Source organism: Austrofundulus limnaeus, unplaced genomic scaffold (genome assembly GCF_001266775.1).
Source record: "Austrofundulus limnaeus strain Quisiro unplaced genomic scaffold, Austrofundulus_limnaeus-1.0 Scaffold355, whole genome shotgun sequence".
Classification (NCBI taxonomy): domain Eukaryota; kingdom Metazoa; phylum Chordata; class Actinopteri; order Cyprinodontiformes; family Rivulidae; genus Austrofundulus; species Austrofundulus limnaeus.
The window spans coordinates 610,317-613,137 of NW_013952757.1; the positions used below are offsets into that span (position 1 = coordinate 610,317).

The 2,821-nt window shown below is 41.4% G+C and overlaps 1 protein-coding gene across 1 annotated transcript in view; it reads left to right on the top strand.

Annotated features, from left to right (window-relative positions):
• Positions 1-2,821, top strand: part of map3k5 (mitogen-activated protein kinase kinase kinase 5) — a gene marked incomplete in the record, with an annotated part of 89,557 nt that overhangs the window by 71,032 nt on the left and 15,704 nt on the right. The window contains 3 exon segments of the mRNA XM_014023049.1: positions 815-942; positions 1,183-1,319; positions 1,625-1,730. Coding sequence (XP_013878503.1) covers positions 815-942; positions 1,183-1,319; positions 1,625-1,730 — 371 coding nt within the window.

Here is a 2,821-nt window from a genome sequence, read left to right on the forward strand (position 1 = left end):
GGGGGGTTATAACCCCCCTATCCCCCGTGTAAATTACGCGGGTGCCTGTAAGCAAAGATTAAGTGGACCATGATGTGGTCTGAAAGTCCGAGAGCTGCGTGTGGCACCGCTCGGTAGGCTCCACTCACAGTTGCGTAATAATGGTCCAGGGTTTTCTCTGCTCTTGTCAGGCATTTAATAAACTGTCTCTATTTGGGGAGTTCCTGGCTCAGATTACCTTTGTTAAAATCTCCCAGGATAATGACTAAAGAGTCCAGAACTGTTTGCTACACACACAGAGTCTGAGCTGCGAGTGTGCGTTGAGTTTTGTGCACATCTGCCTCTGGTGGAATGTGAACAGCGACCAAAATGAATGAAGTGAACTCATATGGAGAGTAGAATGGTTTGCAGTTGATAAAAAGCTATTCCAGAGCAGGTGAACAGTGTTCCCAGACACATCGTTGCACCAGTAGGTGTTGATGAAGAAACAGACTCTCCCACCTTTTGGATTTGCGTGAGAGCACCGGGTCGCGGTCCGCACGAGTTTTTTAAGCTTCTGTAATGTTTTTTGGATCTTAGCTGCTTATTTTACCTGTTTGGTTAATTGGTTAATTTTAGCTTCTGTTTGGATATGTTTTAGTGTTAAACAAGTCAATTTAGCTTTTTTTAAACCAATTTTGCCAAAGCCATTCAGGGCCCAGAGTTCTACATTTTTATGGAAAATTAAATTTCTATACAAATTTTTGTCTTAGTTCAAAGTTAAAACATCTCTTTGGTCTAATTAATATTTTACTTCATGGATATTGAGCTTTTTCATGTGTGTATTTTTTTATAGATACTCTCAGCCACTCCATGAGGAAATCGCTCTTCACAAACATCTGAAGCACAAAAACATTGTCCAGTACCTGGGTTCTATCAGCGAAAACGGCTTCATAAAGATCTTCATGGAGCAAGTTCCTGGAGGTCAGACTCACCTTWATAAACTTATTCCTGATAATTTATTTGACTGTTTTTATGCAGGAATATATTTTCAAGATATTTTTGGATAAATAAGTATTTGTTCTTATCAGTCATGTTGGTTCATAATTAACCTCAGGTAAGGTAATCTTTGTACACGCTGAATGTTCATAGTCAGTCTTCTGATACTAATCTTGACTCAAAGTGAGAGCTGATCACATTCATACTTTGTCCCTTTGTATTCAGGGAGTCTGTCTGCGCTGCTGAGGTCTAAYTGGGGCCCTCTAAAAAACAACGAGCCCACCATCGGCTTCTACACGCGGCAGATCCTCGAGGGGCTCAAATATCTGCATGACAACCAGATTGCCCACAGAGACATCAAGGTGACTGAATGTTTTATTCTGTGAATCCGTTCAGAGGGTTAAAAACTGAACAGGTCAGACAAAAGATGAGATTATTTAATCAGAGGCTCTGTCTGTTTGAAACTAACTTTGGTAATGTTCCCATCAAACACCATCATCAGGGTCAGTAACCTTGTTGGAACAGTGGGCTCAGATTAGCATTGTTAGCACAATGTGAATGTTCATCACGAAGCTCCTCCTCTGATATTTGAAGGAATAAAGGTCTTCCTGTTGCAGCACTTCACAGTCTGGGCTTGCCTGTTCTCACTGTTGTATTTTCTCCACAGGGTGATAATGTCCTCATCAACACCTACAGTGGTGTCCTGAAGATATCAGATTTTGGCACATCCAAAAGACTGGCCGGAATCAACCCCTGCACTGAAACTTTCACAGGTACTGACCTATTTCCTGTCTGTTGTTGTGCAAGTGGATGCCCTGGTGAGCTGGGGAAGTCTGATTCCTGGTGTTCTCTAAAATAGACCAACTAGTGAACTAATGTGGCTTTGTTGTGGCCTTAAATAAACCGAGCATAAAGAACCGGCTTCTCTCTGTCCCTGTTTCCAAGCCTTAATCCAGTCTTAGTTCTTGGCTTGAAAGTAACAAATTTAAAATAGAATGTTGTTGCTATTCAGAGACATGGCTTTGAGTCTGTGGTCAGATGAAGTAGGTGTGATGTCAACACAGACACTGCCAAGCATGGCTCAGTTTGACGTCATGAATTAGACCGTCTGACTTTTGATTAAATCAGATGGAGGTTTAGTCTGAAAGGTGGGGCCTTTTCAGGAAACTGGGCTACTCCTTTATAGAGCCCATGGCTTCCAAAAATGCTACAATGCCTGTTTTTAGTTTTCTGCACAGTCTTCTAATAGGAGTTCATGAACAGAACAAAGAGCTTCTTTCAAAGGAGATGCAAAACCATTGCTCCTGTTTCAAGATTAAAGACTCTTGGTCATAACCCTTTTCAGACCTGGCTGGTTGTTTGCAGGAAGTGTCATCACTTCACAGATGAGTGAATTTATATTGTAAGATTTTTTTTCTTCTCTCTGCTGTCTTTCATTTCATTTTATTTATGGTTTTGATATACATATATATTTTTTCTCATTTTTTATATTTTTCTTCTTAATGTACTGTTTATGCATTTCTTATGACCCCCGCACGCGAAGTGTTAAGCGGGAGTCAAATTGTTTCCGTACTGTTTCTTTTTTTCCTTTTTTTAGTGATTTTTGTTATGCTGTAGCACAAAAACTGCTGCACCGATCAACATGAAATTTGGCAGGGCTGTAGATGAGTCTGACCTAAACTGGGCCAGCCAACAGTTTTGAGGAGGGGGCTCCTTTCAAAGTGGGGGTGTCAGGACATGCAAAATTGCTTATGAGTCAGAAAGTGTTCAACATAGGAGCTTCAGATTTCTTTTGTTGTTTAGCTCTGATGAAGCTCTATCAACCAGGCCCACCAATCGATGCCCCCCCCCCCCCCCCCCCCCC